This window comes from Leucoraja erinacea, unplaced genomic scaffold (assembly GCF_028641065.1).
Source record: "Leucoraja erinacea ecotype New England unplaced genomic scaffold, Leri_hhj_1 Leri_105S, whole genome shotgun sequence".
Taxonomy (NCBI): domain Eukaryota; kingdom Metazoa; phylum Chordata; class Chondrichthyes; order Rajiformes; family Rajidae; genus Leucoraja; species Leucoraja erinaceus.
The window spans coordinates 146,038-162,375 of NW_026575297.1; the positions used below are offsets into that span (position 1 = coordinate 146,038).

At 44.6% G+C, this 16,338-nt stretch overlaps 1 protein-coding gene across 1 annotated transcript; it reads right to left on the reverse strand.

Moving 5' to 3' along the window:
- Positions 1–4,385: 4,385 nt before the first annotated feature.
- Positions 4,386–5,873, reverse strand: LOC129715209 (histone H3). Its single transcript, XM_055665070.1, has one exon. It carries the CDS (start codon positions 5,749–5,751, stop codon positions 5,341–5,343), a length of 411 nt encoding a protein of 136 aa, XP_055521045.1. The 5' UTR covers positions 5,752–5,873; the 3' UTR covers positions 4,386–5,340.
- Between the last annotated feature and the right edge of the window lie 10,465 nt (positions 5,874–16,338).

The window sequence follows — 16,338 nt, forward strand, 5'->3', positions numbered from 1 at the left end:
AGGAAAGATGTCAAACTGAAAAGAGTACAGAGATCCCCATCCTGGATCGGTCCAATCAGGGTTGTGTCATCCGCAAACTTGAGAAGCTTGACAGAGGTGTCTGTGGAGGTGCAGTCATTGGTGTGGCGAGAGTAGAGTAGAGGGGAGAGTACACATCGTGCGGTGCTCCTATGCTGAGCGTTTGCGGGTCCGAGATATGCTTTCCCACCTCACATGCTGCTTACTGTCTGTCAGAAAGCTGGTGATCCACCGACAGAGGGGTTCAGGCACATTCAACTCAGAAAGTTTGGAGCGTAGTAGCTCTGGCACAATGGTGTTGAATGCAGTGCTTAAATCAATAAAACAAAATCCTCGCATAGGTTCCCTGGCGGTCTAGGTGCTGGAGGATGAAGTGCAGGCCCAGATTGACTGCGTCATTCACAGATCTATTGGCCCAACATGCAAAATGCAGAGGGTCAAGCAGAGGGATTGTGATATTTTTCAACTTGGCCAGCACAAGCCTTTCAACGGTCTTCATGACTACAGAGGTGAGTGCAATAAGCCTGTAGCCGTTAAGACCAGTAATCCTTACCTTTTTGGGTACAGGAACAATAGTGGAGACTTTGAAGCAGGCAGGGCCAGTACTTCTTTGTTAAAATGATTAAAAATTAGTAATTGGGTGTGAAGTGGTGATTGGAGTTGGGTGGGTGTAGAAGGGCCCAGTCTTTGCAGACTGAGGTCAGGCTGTGAGTGGGTGTGAATTGTTGGTTGATATTGTTTAATATTCCAATTGTTTGATATTATTTGATATTGTTTAATATTATTCATATGGAGGAGAAAATATAATGGCTCTAAAACCTACCTTAATTTTTCAATGTCACTAAAGATAATCCCCCTTCCCACTCCCCTATCTCTCTATCCCCTCCCTTCCCCTCTCCCCCCCCCCCCCCTCTTTGTTTCGGGGGGGGGGGGGCGGGGGGCGCGAGATGAAGGTGGCGCAGGCCCAGCGGGTGGGAGGGGATGAAGGTGGCGTGGGCACCAGTACTGAGCACCTTGTACGTACCCTGGTACACCCACTGTAACGGCGAGCGATGAGCGTTTCTAAGGAGAAAAACATAAGCACAATCCCGTAACATAGTAGGCACATGCACCGAAGACGAACCATGAGCTTTCAATGCCGACTTGAGGCACCTATGGAAACGCTCAACCAACCCGTTGGACTCTGGGTGATAAGCAGTAGTCTGATGCAGCTTCATGCCATACAGCTGCACCATACCACACCACTGGGCCCCACGATCAGTAGCAATATCTGAGAGGACCCCAAAACGAGCAATCCAATTGGAGACAATGGGCCTCGCACATACCTCAGCAGAGGTATCCGTTAACGGTATTGCCACCGCCCACCTGGTAAACCTGTCCACAATGTCAAGGATGTGCAGGAACCTGCCGTCCGGGACGGCGAAATCCTGGTCCACATGTCTCTGCACCTTGGAGGTCTGGCATGGGATGCACGAACCAGTCCCTGCTGCGACCAGCTTCCTTAACCCACGCCAGGCGACCAAGGCAGAGGTGGCGCGAATGGACGTGTGCGTTAGGCTGTGGATAGTGTCTAAAATTCGACGCCGTCGAGCGACTGGGACAATGGGATGGGCTTTGCCCGTGGAGATATCGCAAAGGACTTGCACGCCGGCTGCGCCACAGGGCACCTTAACCAGTTTGAGCCCTGATTGGGCATTGCAGTAAACCTCCACACCAGCATCTGCCTGTTGGGCAGCGGCCAGCTCCTCATAATTAACGCCTAGGCAAACGTTGAGACTTCAGGCAGCGCTGGACGGCGTAACGCGTCAGCCACAACGTTCAGCTTTCCGGCCACATGCTGAATATCGGACGTGAATTCGGAAATGTAGGTGAGGTGCCGTTGCTGTCTGGCAGACCAGGGGTCAGACACCTTGGTCAAAGCGAACATTAGAGGCTTGTAGTTGATTGCTGCCGGTTGCCGATACAGTCCATGTGCAGCAGCCTCGCTGCCCTGTCTCTGCGGCTGAGACCGTAAGTGTGGAACAGCAGGGCCTTCAGCCCTTCGTACTTGCTGATGGACTGAGGGTCACTGATGTAGGGGAACAACCTCGAGGCACAGTCCTGTGTCAAAGCCCCCACCACATGGAAATACATTGTGTCGTCCGTCACGATGCGATGAAGGTGGAACTGTGCCTCAACATGGGTGCACCACACATGAGGTTGATCAGGCCAAAAGGCTGGCAGTTTGAAGGCCAGTGAGCCCTGCCTTGTGCTGGCGATGCTGCGGGAACACTCTCTTCATGCATAATTCTTCTTGTCCAACGATGGCTAGACAGGTCGGGGTCACCAATTTGGCAGTCTGAAGAACGACAACTGGGGTTTCCAACAGATCTTTATTCAAAAGTTTGTTTTCCAGTACACAGGTTCTTGAGATAACGTCTGCCCACAATGGTGGTCAGCGCTGAACTAACTCGCGCAAGTAAAAATTGCACAAAACAAGTGGCCCCTCCCGAGTCACGTGACCGTGGCTTCCGAACGCCAGGTTCGATCTCTGCGTACGCCAGCAGGCGCCGCAACAATACACGATTACAATCAATCCGTTTACAGTATATAGACAGGTGTTAATGAGATAACGTTCAGTGCAATGTAAAGCCAGCAAGTCACAACGGCCTACACTTTACAGGAAAAGAGGTGCTGGAATTAACAAAAGTTTTGCAAAACAAGCATCATTTCACTTGCCCGTACCTTCCACAATTGTAGTGGTCGAGTGGCAAAATGGATAGCAAAAAATAAATTGGTCAAATTGTGCGATGAGACTTTTCCTCCCTTTTAGGTGCTCTGCCATTTTATACCAATTCAGGCCTGGTCGGAATTGATAATTGCTCAAAAGGTGTCGTATGTGCTACTTAACAGCTGACTGAGCAAATGAGGAATCACATAGTGAAGGATTCCTATTAGAGGTCTAGTTCTTGTTTTGTCGTGCCCATTGAGCCGGGTAATAATTGGTGCCAATTGTCCAAGTAGTAACGTCCGCAGTATTTCAATAGTTCGTTCTCTGCAGTTATTTTTAAATTAAGTTGGATCATTTAATTGCTGTAGTAAATTAAAAATCATCTTCTAAAGCCACGAACGCCGACAACGGGACGGATCTCACGTAGGGGACAAGGCAAGGTAGGCTCTTTATTTTTACATTAAAAAAATGCTTCTCAAGATCCCTTTAATCAAAATTTTAAGTTGCGAGAAGGTGACTTGGAGCCCATCCGAACCGGCAGTATTTTTCATGCCGATATGGGGTTCAAATCCGCTGCAACCGCAACTTCCCGAATGATCGCGTTCCAGAAAAAACCCACTCGCAAGATGATTTAAATGGGCATTAATTTGCAGGTATTAAACAATAAATTCCTTCCATTTGGCCTGTAAATCCATGACAATGAGATTTAAAATCATGTTATATTGTGAATTCTTGTGTGTATGTTATTTGGACACTTAGTCTATTTAAAAATGTTGATTTTTCTTAAGAAATAGATAGATGTTTAGATCTAGTAATTGAATGATGTAATTAGCTACAATTGGGTAACTAATTAATTATATGCTTTAATTTCAGGTCATCCAAGAGAACCGGAAGAAATGCATCTCCGTTTTGTACAACTTGTTAGGGCCGGTTATATTGAAACCTCATACCTCATTAAAAGCTGCTTGGGAGGGTGAGCCGAATACGAAACTAACAGACCAGCAATGGGACTCTCCCTTGGATTTGATCCATTCTTCCTCCATATGTGCATGTCATGGCCTAATCCAATGCAAAGTCCTTCACAAAGTCCACTACACAAATGAAAGATTATCTAGAATTTACCCCGCTGTTAGGGACACCTGCAACAGATGTAATCAATCTCCTGCCAACCATAGCCATATGTTTTGGTCTTGCCCTAAGCTAGCAGCCTTTTGGAGGAGTGCTTTTGACTCGATAAGCAGAGCCTACGGCCAGGCTATTCCTCCAAACCCACTGTCAGCGTTCGGTACCCTTTTCGGTACCCCTCCCAACACCAACCTCTCTGTTGTGGTGAAACGGGTTCTAGCTTTTACAATCTTGTTAGTCCGCCCGGAGACTGATCTTGCTTAACTGGAGGCTCACCTGTCCCCGGACACACACCCGCTGGATTAAGGAGGTGGTTCATAATTTAAAGCTTGAAAAACTTAGGTTCTCTCTCAAAGGCTCTACCAAGATATTCCTAGATACATGGAACCCTTTCTTGGAACTTGTTAACTCTCTCAACTTGTCCCCTTACCCCCCCCCCCCCTCCACTTATTTATTTAATTACTTATTTACTGTTATTAGTGACCCCGCTTTTTTTATTTATTTTTATTTTTAAGTACTTTGTGTTTCGTTTATCTTGTCATATTTGTGTGGATGTGTATGTATGCGAGTGTTGTTTGTCCCCGTTTGGTTCCGACCCGATTCGGGTGGGTTGAAGGTGGGTAAGGGTACGGGTTTTGAGGGTCGCTTACATACTGTTGCACAATTATGCCTTGACTGTCACTGTTATCATTGTATGTATGCAAATTTCTGTGAAATTCAAATATAAAGATTTAAATCAAAATGTTGTAACATTGCTAGAGATTGCAAAGTCGAGGTCACGAGGAGGAGGAGGAGCGCGAGGGCTGAGCTCCTTCGGTGCTTACACCGTGGTGCTCGGGTTCAGAGCAAACCTCCCCGCTTTCAATGACAGCACCCACAAATATTTATAGCACACAAAAAAATGACAATGTTGGCGGTTTTAACAGGTAAGAAGGTACGCGTCCCGTGTGTTAAGTGTATGCCGAGGCAGCCATGTCCTCCACATGGATTGAGCTACTCCGTGCGTTCGGCGCTTTGACCCGATGACCTTACGTGCAACTCCCCTATTTACAAACATGGGTCCCCCGCATCCCTGGTAACGGCGAGATTCGCAACCCACGACTCGCCAGTAAGAAACGATTAAAGATGCTACCAGCTCCGCATAGCGGGCACCTGGGCGGACCAGTACTTAACCAAAGAGTGCAAACGCAAGGTGGTTTATCAGAAAGCACAAGGAATGTAATCTCTGGTGGACATACAAAACCTACCTGCTCTCCACTTTAATAGTTGGGGTCCCGTCCAGACAACGGACTAGTGGTACTATTCTATCCGATCCAGCAATTTGAGAATTGTAATTTACAGCCGAAATATTAGTTACCAGGTTGACTACACTTAGTAGTCGTCGAGTTGCCATTTCTACAGAAAGACAATGGGGACACAGCTCTTTCTTCAGCAGAGTCGGTGGCTCTTAAAAGAGCCGTTTGTTATCGGTGTTACAGAGGCCGGGTTCAGGCGCGCTCCCCACGGATGCGGCGGGCCAGCTGGATGTCTTTGGGCATGATGGTGACTCGCTTGGCGTGGATGGCGCACAGATTGGTGTCCTCAAAGAGCCCCACCAGGTAAGCCTCGCTGGCCTCCTGCAGGGCCATGACGGCCGAGCTCTGGAAGCGCAGGTCTGTCTTGAAGTCCTGAGCGATCTCCCGCACCAGGCGCTGGAAGGGCAGTTTGCGGATGAGCAGCTCGGTGGATTTCTGGTAGCGCCGGATCTCTCTCAGAGCCACGGTGCCGGGCCGGTAGCGATGAGGCTTCTTCACTCCGCCCGTGGCTGGAGCGCTCTTTCGCGCCGCTTTCGTCGCCAGCTGTTTGCGAGGAGCTTTCCCTCCGGTCGATTTGCGCGCTGTCTGCTTGGTCCGGGCCATTGTCCTCCACCGGTTACAGTTCAACGTGGAACACAGGGACTGGAATGATGGAACCGCCTCTGGGAGCGGCTTTTAAAGCGTTGGCGAAGTCCGGCCCACAGCATGTGATTGGCTGGTATAGAGACTGTCGCTCACAGTGTCCAAGCGCTGCGATTGGCTGCAGGTCTGTCAGCACCAACGGGCAGTTTCAGGTCTGAATTTGCGACCGTCGGGGGCAGTATCTTTGGTCGGGGGCATATTGTTTAGTTTAGTTTATTGTCACGTGTACCGAGGTGCAGTGAAAAGCTTTTTTGTTGTGCGCCATCCATAATACTATGCATGATGACAACCAAGCTGTCAACAATGTACATATATAAGATGAAGGAAAAGACACTTTAGTTTTTGTTTTATAGTTTAGGAGATCAAGTCGAGCTTATTCGTCACATACACATTCGAGGTGTGCAGTGAAATGAAAGTGGCAATGCTCGCGGACCTTTTGCAAAAAGACAAACAAACAAACACCCAAACAAACTATAAACACAATCATAAACACACACATATTATTTTACGTATTAAATATTGGAAGGAAAAACGTTCAGTAAAATTAGTCCCTGGTGAGATGGGAGTTTACAGTCCGAATGGCCTCTGGGAAGAAACTCCTTCTCAACCTCTCCGTTCTCACTGCATGACAATGGAGGCGTTTGCCTGACCGTAGCAGCTGGAACAGTCCGTTGCATGGGTGGAAGGGGTCTCCCATGATTTTATTTGCTCTGGAGTTGCACCTCCTGTTGTATAGTTCCTGCAGGGGGACGAGTGAAGTTCCCATAGTGCGTTCAGCCGAACACACTACTCTCTGCAGAGCCTTCTTGTCCTGGGCAGAGCAATTCCCAAACCAGATTATAATATTTCCGGACAAGATGCTTTCCACAGCCGCTGAGTAGAAGCACTCGAGGATCCTCGGAGACACTCTGAATTTCCTCAATTGCCTGAGGTGGTAAAGGCGCTGCCTTGCCTTACTCACGAGTGCTGCGGCGTGTGAGGTCCATGTCATATCCTCAGAGATGTGGACTCCCAGATATTTAAAACAGCTCACCCTATCCACAGTATCCCCATTTATCCTCAATGGAGTGTACGTCCTCGGATGATGTGCCCTCCTAAAGTCCACGATCAGCTCCTTAGTTTTTTTGATGTTCAAGAGGAGGCTGTTGTCCTGGCACCAGAGTGCTAGATCAGCCACCTCCTCCCGGTAGGCCTTCTCATCGTTGTCTGAGATCATGCCCACCACCACAGTGTCATCAGCAAACTTAATTATTGAGTTGGAGCTGAACCTAGCCACACAGTCATGTGTGTACAGGCAGCACAATAGGGGGCTGAGGACGCAACCCTGGTGCGATCCTGTGCTCAGGGTGAGGGACTTTGATGTATTCCCTCCCATCTTGACTACCTGGGGCCTGGCGGTGAGAAAGTCCAGGGCCCAGGCACACAGGGGGGTGTTGAACCCTAATTCCAGTAGCTTCCCGGCCAGTCTGGTGGGGACTATCGTGTTGAAGGCTGAACTGAAGTATATGAACAGCATCCTCACGTAGCCCCCCTTCTGGCTGTCAAGATGAGAGAGAGCGGTGTGCAAAACCTGGGAGACCGCATCGTCCGTGGATCTGTTCGGACGGGGTTCATGTTGTCGACCTCCCAGTGGTGAGCCCTGTCAACTGACCTCAGTCAGGTGAATCACAACAAACCGAGACAGCAGCAGCGCCGCAGCTTGGTGCCAACCCGGAGCGTACGCCCTTTTTAGCAAACATAAAATTAGATTCCACTGTACTGTTTTGTACTGTATTAACTTCTAATAAAATAAACAAAACAAACAAAAAAAAGGGTGGATACCTACGAATGTCGAACGGGATGGCATCACCCTGCTGCAAACTTCTGCTGCCTCAAACGCAAGAAGAGATACAGCACGGAAACATGCCCTTCGGCCCACCGGGTCCGCGCCGAACAGCGATCCCTATGTTACACTTACTGCAACATAAAGTCCTGTGATGTCTGATTAAAGATAATCCTCCTGATAAAGATCTCCAATGAGTGTGGTGGTTGCTCAGGACTGCTCTCTGGTTGGTAATAGGATGGTTCAGTTGGGAAGAAACTGTCTTTGGATCTAGATGTATGCATTTTCTCACTGTTGTACATCTTGCCTGATGGGAGAAGAGGGAGACTTGCCCTTGATTGTGCTAGTGGCTTTGCCTTGGCAATGTGAAGTGTAGATGGAGTTATGGTACGTGATGGTGTGAGGTGCAACCACAATTCTCTTGAATTTCTTGACATCTAGCATGGAGCTATTTGTACTTAGCTGCACAGTTGTGCATTATCAAGTTCATAAAGAAGGGAGCTGAGATTGGATGCTTGTGGAACACCATTGTTGAGTATTAATGTAGAGGATATGTCACCTATCCTCACAGATTGTAGTCTGTTGGTCAAGAAGTCGAGTTTCATTTGCAGAGATTAGTGCTAACTCCTTGAGTTTGGAGATGAGCTTGGATGGAATAATGGCAGTGAAAGCGGACCTGTAGTCTATGAATAGAAGTCTGATGTTGGTGTCCCTCTTATCCAGGTGATCTAGAGATGAGTGTAGGGACAGGGATTTGGATCAGCCATTCAGCTGTTGTGGCGGGTCATGGTTGCTTGGTAGTCGTGTTCCATAGCCAGTCTTTCTAAGCACGTCATGATGATGGATGTCAAGGCCATTGGGCGGCAGTCATTAAAATTTGAGATGATAGACAATAGACTATAGGTGCAGGAGCAGGCCATTCAGCCCTTCAAGCCAGCACTGCGATTCAATGTGATCATGGCTGATCATCTCCAGTCAGTACCCCGTTCCTGCCTTCTCCCCATATCCCGACTCTGCTATTTTTAAGAGCTCTATCTAGCTCTCTCTTGAAAGCATCCAGAGAACCCGCCTCCCACACCATTTGAGGCAGAGAATTCCACAGACTTACCACTCTGTGTGCGAAAAAAAGTTTCCTTGTCTCCGTTCTAAATGGCTTTCTCCTTATTCTTAAACTGTAGCCCCTGGTTCTGGACTCCCACAACATCGGGAACATGTTTCCTGCCTCTAGCGTGTCCAAACCCTTAACAATCTTATATGTTTCAACGAGATTCCCTCTCATACTTCTAAACTCCAGAGTGTACAGGCCCAGCTGCCCCGGTCTCTCAGCATATGACAGTCCCGCCATCCCAAGAATTAACCTTGTAAACCTACGCTGCACTCCCTCAATAGCAAGAATGTCCTTCCTCAAATTAGGGGACCAAAACTGTACACAATACTCCAGGTGTGGTCTCACTAGAGCTCTGTACTACTGCAGAAGGACCTCTCTGCTCCTATATTCGATTCCTCTTGTTATAAATTTGCTTTCTTCACTGCCTGTTGTACCTGCATGCTTTCTTTCATAAGGACCCCCAGATCCCGTAGTACTTCCCCTTTTCCAAACTTGACACCATTTAAATAGTAATCTACCTTCCTGTTTTTGCTACCAATGTGGATAACCTTGCATTTATCCGCATTAAACTTCATCTACCATGCATCTGCCCACTCCCCCAACCTGTCCAAGCTACCCTGCATTCTCATAGCATCCTCCTCACACTTCACACTGCCACCCAGCTTTGTGTCATCTGCAAATTTGCTAATGTTACTTTGAATCCCTTTATCCAAATCATTGATGTGTATTGTAAATAGCTGTGGTCAAAGCACCGAGCCTTGCAGTACCCCACTATTCGGTACTCCCTGCCATTCTGAAAGGGACCCGTTAATCCCTACTCTTTGTTTCCTGTCTGCCACCACTTCTCTATCCATGTCAGCACTCTACCCCCAATACCATGTGCCCTAATTTTGCCCACTAATCTCCTATGTGGGACCTTATCAATGCTTTCTGAAAGCCCAGGTACACTACAACCACTGGATCTCCCTTGTCCATTTCCCTAATTACATCTTCAAAAAATTCCAGAAGATTAGTCAAGCATGATTGCCCCTTCGTAAATCCATGCTGACTCGGACCGATCCCATTACTGTTATCCAAATGTTCGGCTATCTCATGTATTATAATTGACTACAGCATCTTCCCCACCACTGGCTAACTGGTCTATAAATCCGTTTTCTCTCTCCCGCCTTTCTTAAAAAGTGGGATATTAGCTACCCTCCAATCCACAGGAACTGATCCTGATTCCATAGAACATTGGAAAATTGTCACCAATGCATCCACGATTTCTAGAGCCACTTCCTTAAGTACCCTGGGATGCAGACCATCGGGCCCTGGAGATTTATCAGCCTTCAGTCCCATCAGTCCATCCAACACCATTTCCTGCATAATGTGGATTTCCTTCAGTTCTTCAGTCACCCCAGATCCTCTGGTCACTACTATATCAGGAAGATTGTTTGTGTCCTCCTTAGTGAAGACAGATCCAAAGTATCTGTTCAACTCATCTGCCATTTCCTTGTTCCCCATAATATTGCTTTTCTTTGGCTACGGCATGATACTTTAAGCAGGCAAATGCCTCAGAATTTAGTCAGGAAATACTAAATATGTTTGTGTATATAGGTTCAATTATAGTATTCAGACCTTGCCACATCTACTTTTCTGTCCCCTCATTCTTTGAATGTCCGATATTCAACATGCTATTCATGAATATTCACTAATATTCATAAAACATCACCTTTTGTCAACAAACAACTGAGAATAAATACAATGTGTAGGAAGGAACTGCAGATGCTGGTTTAAATCAAAGATAGACAGAGAATGCTGGAGTAACTCAGCGGGACAGGCAGCATCTCTGGAGAGAACGAATGGGTGATGTTTCGGGTCGAGACAATTCTTCAGAGAGTCCGATGTTCCAGAAAAAACATCCAGGAATCACCTGAGAATCTAAATGGTCTCGACCCGAAATGTCACCCATTCCTTCTCTCCAGAGATGCTGCTTGTCCCGTTGATTTACTACTACATTTTGTGTCTTTCCCTGATCACAATCTTTTGGAAAGCTGTCAGCACCTGCGGCTGTCTCGTGGATCAGACCCGAGATCTACTTGACCCCACCTGGCCGAGCTAGGCGGCGGATGGCTGATTTGGTGATGCCTGGATGTTTTATCTGGAGCATCGGAGGCTGAGGCAAGATCTCATAGTAGTAAATATAACGAGGGAGTTAGGATAGCAGAGCCATTTTCCCAGGATGGAACTGTCAACGTTCCACGATGACTTTAAGGTGAGAGGGAATTATTTAAAGGAGGTGTGCAAGGACAATGTTTTTACCCAGTCCAGTGGCGAGTGCCTGAAACACGCTGTCAGGGGTTGTGGAGCTATAGGGTGATTTCACGGCAGTCGGGTCACGACCCATGATCCGTACTGTTGCTACACTACACCAACTGGAGTACACACGATGAACTGCAGGTAGGCACTTACCATTGTTTCCAGCGTAGCGGACCGTTAAAACCCGCAGAAATTGTCAATTTTTGCGCTGTAAATAATTATGGAAATTGCGATAAGCTCGAGAGACATTTAGCCTACTTCAGAATTCCAAAAGTGAGAAGAAATCACGGTAGATAGAAACGAGAGCTGAAGGGACAACAACAGCCAGAGTGCTTGGCGAGCATTGCATTTCATCAACTAAGGCATTATTTATGTTTTTTCTTGATTCCTTTGGCATCTAAAAAGTTTCAGGTGATAAATCTGGCTGTTAATTTTTTAAATCGCCCATGGTTTTCAAGTGGGTTTTTACATACAAAATGAAAACGCATCTGAAGGAAAATTTACAGCCAGATTTATCACTTCTGAGACTTTTTAGATACCAAAGGAATCAAGTAAAAACACAAATAATGCTTTACTGTTGATGAAATGCAGTGATCAAACGCGATAATTCCCAATATTTTCAATTCCGATATCTGCACGGCCAATGTACGCCAAGCACTTTAGCTGTTGTTGGCCCTTCAGCTCTCGCTCCTCTTTACCTTCATTTCGCTTCACATTTTGGAATTCTGAAGTTGGGTACTTCTCTCTCACACTTACCCCCGACTTCCACAATTTTTTACAGCGCAAAAATTCAATTTTGGCGGTTTTTAACAGGTAGGAAAGTAAGCGTTTCTTGCATTAATAACATATACCGGAAGTTACAGATGCCCTCCAGATGTATTGGGCTGCTCCGTGCGTCAAGCCCTGTGACCCAGTGACCAAGATGGGTTCATTGTCACATATGCCATGAGGTGCAGTGAAATTCGAGTTACCATACGGCCACATCAAGTGAAAAGCAGTAAGACACACAACCAAATAAAATAAAATGTAACATAAACCTTCACCACAGCGTCTCCCCACATTCCTCACTGTGATGGGAAGCAAACAAGTCCAATCTCTTTCATCTCCGTGGTCAGGACTGTCGAAACATCCGCGGTCGGGGCCATCAAAGCACCGGCTCAGTCTCTAACCAGGGACCACGATGTTTAAACCGAGCCCCAAGATGTTAGTCCACGGGGCCGCGTTTGGAGCTCTCCACAGTCGATCCCGACAAGGGGATCGCAGCTCCACGATGGTAAGTCCGCGCCGTGCCTGCGTTGAAGCGCCGGGTCGGTCTCCAGAGAAGGCCCCGCCGCTCCACTATGTTAGGCCGCAATGGGGGAACGGAGACACACGGAAAACATCGCATCTCCATCGAGGTATGAGATTGAAAAAGTCCCCCTCCCCCTCTCCTCCACACACACAACAAACCAAGAAACACTAAAACATAATTTTAACAAATACTTAAAATAACAAAACAGAAAGAAAAAACAGTCTAGGCAGCCATCGGCGGCGCCGCCTGGCGTTAGTCAAATTCAATCGGACAAAGGGCACTGGAATTGCGTTAAAGGTTACCTCTCCATTAAAATAAACCTAACCCAATGTTAGTATCCGAAACGTGGAATAAAGCCTTGGCAATGAATTAGTCATGACACCATAACTTTATTAAACATAATTAAATGATAAAGGCACAAATAAGGCGCCCAGTAATAAACCGAAATATGACACTGAGATTTAATGCTTGGTTCCGTTATTAATTAGTTGTTTTAAACTCAGAGGACATCATCTAACGATGTCCCAACACGCAAAGTCCAAATGTCTCTCCGACCATCTGTGGGGCAAAGATCCTATGCCGTGGGGCGCTATAATATTCAAGGATCTTTGGTAATATTAGAGAATCGAAACAATTCGTCATCGGCGACGTTTAATCTCATTGGTTGAAATGTGGCAATGATACAGCTTTCTGATTGGCTGTTACACGGCAGATTTCAGTTCTATTTCGATCCGTCTATGCAAATCAGATGTCCGGTTACTATTCAAACGGTTTACTGTTGTCCGTTGACGGATATGAATTTTTAAAACTTCAAATGAAACCGTCAAATACAGAAATGTGAATGACAATAAAGAGCCTGAACATACTAAAATAAAATAATTAAAAATTTGTCAAGACAATTTCACTCTGAATATTTGATTGACTTTCAGAATTTTCATCCCTTATCCAGTGATGTAAAATTAGCATTGCATTGTATAATTCTGAATACATTGCACACTCCAGAAAGTTCTAAAACATTTCGACATATCCTTCTGACACAAAATCTTGAAGCGTAACTTCACTTTTTAATTGTTTTGTTATTTTTGATTTAAATATTTTAATTCAATACAAAATCTCAGGCAAAGCCACTAACATTCAAAGGTATGGCTCAATTGACTAAATTGGCTACAACAAATTATTTATTTGCAATCACCTTCTTCTCTTCAACTGTTGATTAGCTGTGTCCACACAATAAATTCACAAATAATGCAGAACCGTCTCTGAACCTTGGAAGTTCATGTGATGATAATGTTATTTAATTTGCCAAATCAAGTTTATTGTCGAGGTACTGGTGCAAATAAAATCTTGTTTGCTGCAGGATCATAGGCGCATAGGCCCAGATAAACACAAGCAAATATAAATCATACATAAATTGCACATGGAAAACTAAAAGCAAGGAAATATAATATTGTAAGTGAGTGTTAATGAACAACTATGTACTAAGTCTGGTTAAGTAATTGCAATGGAGAGTAGTTTTGAAGTAAAATGGGCAAGTAGATAATTTGTTGTATGTAGCAAACAGCTACCCTGATGTTTGTGCTGTCTTTACCACAATGCTCTGTGCCACTGGACATCAACCCGTGAACCAACTGTGAGGAAAGAGTTAATAGACATGGTTGATTTAGACTAGGGATAGAAAAATATAACTTAGAAAGAAATAAGATGTCAGCAGAAGACAGACTGCTAATAGAATAGAAAGTAACGATATAAAGAACAGAGAGAAATTCTAGATAAAAAGTAGCAATATAAATACTTCAGTAGAAGTTTGGGTGGGCGTTCCACGACGGTCTCGTGGGAATCTGGGTTTTATGTTATGATTGGAAGAAGCTCAATGGGTGTGAAAATAGTGAAAAGAAATGTATAAAGATAGAAGACATCCCGATCCTCGGTGTGCCTCTAGGAGACATCAGAGGAGAGGCACCTATTCTGCAGAATATGAACTTAATAAAAACACTTCTTTGCCTGAATTTGTCTCAAGAGCGTTTGTGTTTTTGAATCTCACACAACCATACCAAGCGGGTCTCCACCATGCCAAAGGACATTCATTTTGCCCGGCACATTTGCAGTGAGTACAATTGCATTTCTTCAGGTCTGGTATATACTGAAAATAACTCTTTTAACAGCAGCAACATGCATGGGGTAACCTAACTGCGATGTTATGAAACCTAAATAGTTTAATCCCAAGTTTGTTACCACAAGATATGACAGAAATGCAAGTCAGTTTTCCAACATGTGCAATCAATCTGCAACTCCCATTTGATTCTACACAAACAGACACATGCATTTGCTACCACTACCATCTAACATTCAATGAAATAGAGTATATTAAGAACATAGAAAATAGGTGCAGGAGTAGGTCATTCGGCCCTTCGAGCCTGCACCGCCATTCAATATGATCATGGCTGATCATCCAACTCAGTATCCTGTACCTGCCTTCTCTCCATACCCCCTGATACCTTTAGCCACAAGGCCACATCTAACTCCCTCTTAAATTTAGCCAATGAACTGGCCTCAACTACCTTCTGTGGCAGAGAATTCCAGAGATTCATCAATCTCTGTGTGAAAAATGTTTTTCTCTAAGGGAAGATTGGGAACAAGAGCTAATGACAAAGATCTCTAAGGATAGATGGGAAAAATATTTGATGAATACACATAATTGTTCTATTAATGCAAGACATAATTTAATTCAATTCAAATTATTACATAGACTATATTATTCAAAAACGAGGTTGAATAAATTTTATCCAAACGTCTCTCCCAGATGCGATAAATGTTTGTTTCAAAACGCTAATATAACACACTCATTTGTTGGATGTACAAAGTTGAATAAATTTTGGAGTGATATATTTGATATATTTACAAAGATTTTCAAGTCAAGAATAGAACCCAAAACAGAATGGATTATATTTGGAATAATAGGAGAAGATACCAATTTAAATAAAGATCAAAATGTTTTTTTTAATTATGGGTTAATAATTGGAAAGAAATTGATACTTAAATTTTGGAAAAATACAACCACACCAACTGTTAAAATGTGGATTAGGAATATGATGGACATAGCACGCCTTGAAGAAATGAGACTCCGACTAATAGATAAATATGACCAATTCTTAAAGAGTTGGTCTCCTTTCATCGACTTTTTGGAATCATGTGATGCAGCGGTGCCGTAAGGATTGCTGATTTCAGTTCATGACGCGGATAGAGCTACATCTCCGAATACAGATTTGAAAAATTCTCTTTTAAGGGGCCTTCTCTTCTATTTCTACTTTCCTCTTTCTCTCTTCCTTTTTTTTATTTTTTTTATTTTTTATATACACACTTCACGTTTTTCTACTCTCTACCATCTATTTCTCCACTTTTTCCCCTTTCTATTGCTTTCTTTTTCTTGTTCTGCTTACTTCTTTCTTATAACATAAAACTAGAGGTTGTACATAGAATGGATTACGTTATTACATAGTTGGCACCTAAAATTAGGTGCCACTGTACTGTTTTGTGATGTATTAACTTCTAATAAAATAAATAAACAAAAAAAAAAAAAGAAAAATGTTTTTCTCATCTCGGCCCTAAAATATTTCCCCCTTATCCTTAAACTGTGACACCTTGTTCTGGACTTCCCCAACATCGGGAACAATCTTCCTGCATCTAGCCTGTCCAACCCCTTAAGAATTTTTGTACGTTTCTCAATCTTCTAAATTGTAGCGAGTACAAGCCGAGTCTATCCAATCTTTCTTCATATGAAAGTCCTGAAATCCCAGGAATCAGTCTGCTGAACCTTCTCTGTACTCCCTCTATGGCAAGAATGTCTTTCCTCAGATTAGGAGACCAAAACTGTACGCAATACTCTATGTGTGGTCTCACCAAGACCCTGTACAACTGCAGTAGAACCTCCCTGCTCCTATACTCAAATCCTTTTGCCATGAATGCTAACATACCATTCGCCTTCCACCATTCAGATAATAGTCTACTTTCCTGTTTTTGCCACCAAAGTGG